This window comes from Terrapene carolina, unplaced genomic scaffold, assembly GCF_002925995.2.
Source record: "Terrapene carolina triunguis isolate 2854851 unplaced genomic scaffold, T_m_triunguis-2.0 Scaffold555, whole genome shotgun sequence".
NCBI classification, from domain to species: domain Eukaryota; kingdom Metazoa; phylum Chordata; order Testudines; family Emydidae; genus Terrapene; species Terrapene triunguis.
Genome location: NW_020664906.1, coordinates 1,130 through 3,074, shown reverse-complemented (window position 1 = coordinate 3,074; position 1,945 = coordinate 1,130). Strand labels below are relative to the sequence as shown.

At 52.3% G+C, this 1,945-nt stretch overlaps 1 protein-coding gene across 1 annotated transcript in view; it reads right to left on the bottom strand.

Annotated features, from left to right (window-relative positions):
• Nucleotides 1-1,945, bottom strand: part of LOC113407942 (histone deacetylase 6-like) — a gene marked incomplete at its 5' end in the record, with an annotated part of 4,950 nt that overhangs the window by 1,989 nt on the left and 1,016 nt on the right. The window contains 3 exons of the mRNA XM_026658968.2: nucleotides 43-123; nucleotides 245-432; nucleotides 641-980. Of these exons, the coding sequence (XP_026514753.1) occupies nucleotides 43-123; nucleotides 245-432; nucleotides 641-980 (609 nt within the window). The remainder of the gene's footprint in view (nucleotides 1-42; nucleotides 124-244; nucleotides 433-640; nucleotides 981-1,945) is intronic.

Below are 1,945 nucleotides of genomic sequence, written 5' to 3'. Positions count from 1 at the left end.
GGGGGGGGGGGGGGGGGGGGGGCGGTCACGTCAGGGCCTCACCGTGTCTGCGAACTCCACCCCCAGGCTGACGGAGGGGGAGGGGAGCAGGGCGGCTGCTTCGTCCAGGAGGCTGGGGGGGTCCTGGGAGAGAAAAGACCCGTGAGCTGAGACCACCCCCGATCCCCAGGGTACTCCCATCCCCCACCCCAGGGCATCCAGTGCAGACCAACCCCCCCTTAATAGATCCCCTCCCCCGCCCTACCTCTGATGCCTCTGCAGCTGTAGGCTCCTCCCCTCCAGGGGAAGCCCCGCCCAGCAGGGTGGAGTCAGGGCTCAGCTGGGCTCCCAGCCTCAGGATGTCATCAGCGGAGGAGGGATCCTCTGGTGGGGAGTCCTCCCGGATGGGGCCCGGCTGCCCGGATCGGGGCCTTGAGTCCTCCCGGATCGGCACTGCGGGAGATGGAGATTACGTAGCGCGGCAGCAGGGGGCAGGGCCGGGCGCTGGGCAGGGGGCGCTCTCCCCTGGCAAGCAGGGCTCGGTGCTGGAGGGGGGCCACGCTGGGGGGGGCTCGGCGCTGGGGGTGAGGGCCGCGCTGTGAGGGGCTCAGCGCTGGGGGGGGGGGGCGGGGCACTGGCGGGGGGGAGGGGGTGCACTTACCGTCCAGTCGGAGGCAGGCCCAGTATCTGCGGTGCTCGGCGCTCGCCCGGGCCAGCGAGTGCAGGGCGCTGGGGTGTGGAGCTCGCAGGCGCCCCAGCTCGGGCAGCGGGTCCCCCAGCAGGGTCCGGGTGCACATGGTCATGGACTCGGAGATCGACACCAAGTTGTAGCCTCCCTGAAGGGGGGAGAAGAGAGCTGGGTTTGGCGGCGTCCGTCTGTCCAGCCCCACCCTCGGCACAGCACCAAGAGCCACCGGGCCTTGTCCCCGGGCACATCCCCGCCCTGCCCGGAGCTGGGCTGGCGTCTCCAAGCCCTCAATCGCGACCGGGAGCCACCGAAGTCAGGGGCGAATCGCTTGGAACTGGCCGGCAAAACGGGCGGCAGGAAAACCCAGCTCGGCCAAGAACAGGGACTCGGCAGGTTGCCGCGGGGCACCCAGCACGGGCCGGGATCAGCCCAACGTCGCCCGGCCCGGCACCGGCAGCACCTCCCTGCCTGGTGTCTCGTCGGCTCAGCCCAGGCCAGACACAGCTCCCGGCCATACAGAGAGGAGAAAACCGCGTATTCAACACGGGATCACTTCGCGAGTCCTGTTCAATTAATACTTATTAAAGTGGATATTTACTATTAAATTATAGCACATAGCTAACTACCTTATTAATAAATTTAATATATAATGTTAAATCACATTAAATTTCACTTATCTATAATATACAGTAACAATAGTAACGTTAAACATTCTATTGTTATTTCATACATCGTAGTTTTTCTATTTACTATAAAATATACATAGTAAATGTATTACAAATCTAGAACGGATATTAACTTTAACAGAGCTATCTTGTTTAGTACACAAGATATAATTCAGCGGTTATATTGTTTTATTCAGTATATATTATATATTAGCTAAAATGATATAGTACAATTTATCTTTACTACAATTAATATTAGATCTCTATTTGATATACAATCAGTATTAGACATAACGATTTCATGTATCTCACCACATTCTATAATCACAGATTTAATATATTAAATACATATGTGACTGAGTCTATTCAATCTTAAAAATAAGACCGTAAAATTGATATTTAATACATTATTAAAATAGAGATTTATATACTTTATAGTAAATAAAATATATTTAATATTAAGTATATTAAGTATCTAGGATATATTTAATTTATTATTGTTCAAGTTTATCGCAAAGAAAAATTCTTTTAATGATCATTTTGTTCACGTTTAAATATAATAAAAGGATTTCTCAAATACGTACTATTAGATTATTAATCATAACATTCAATA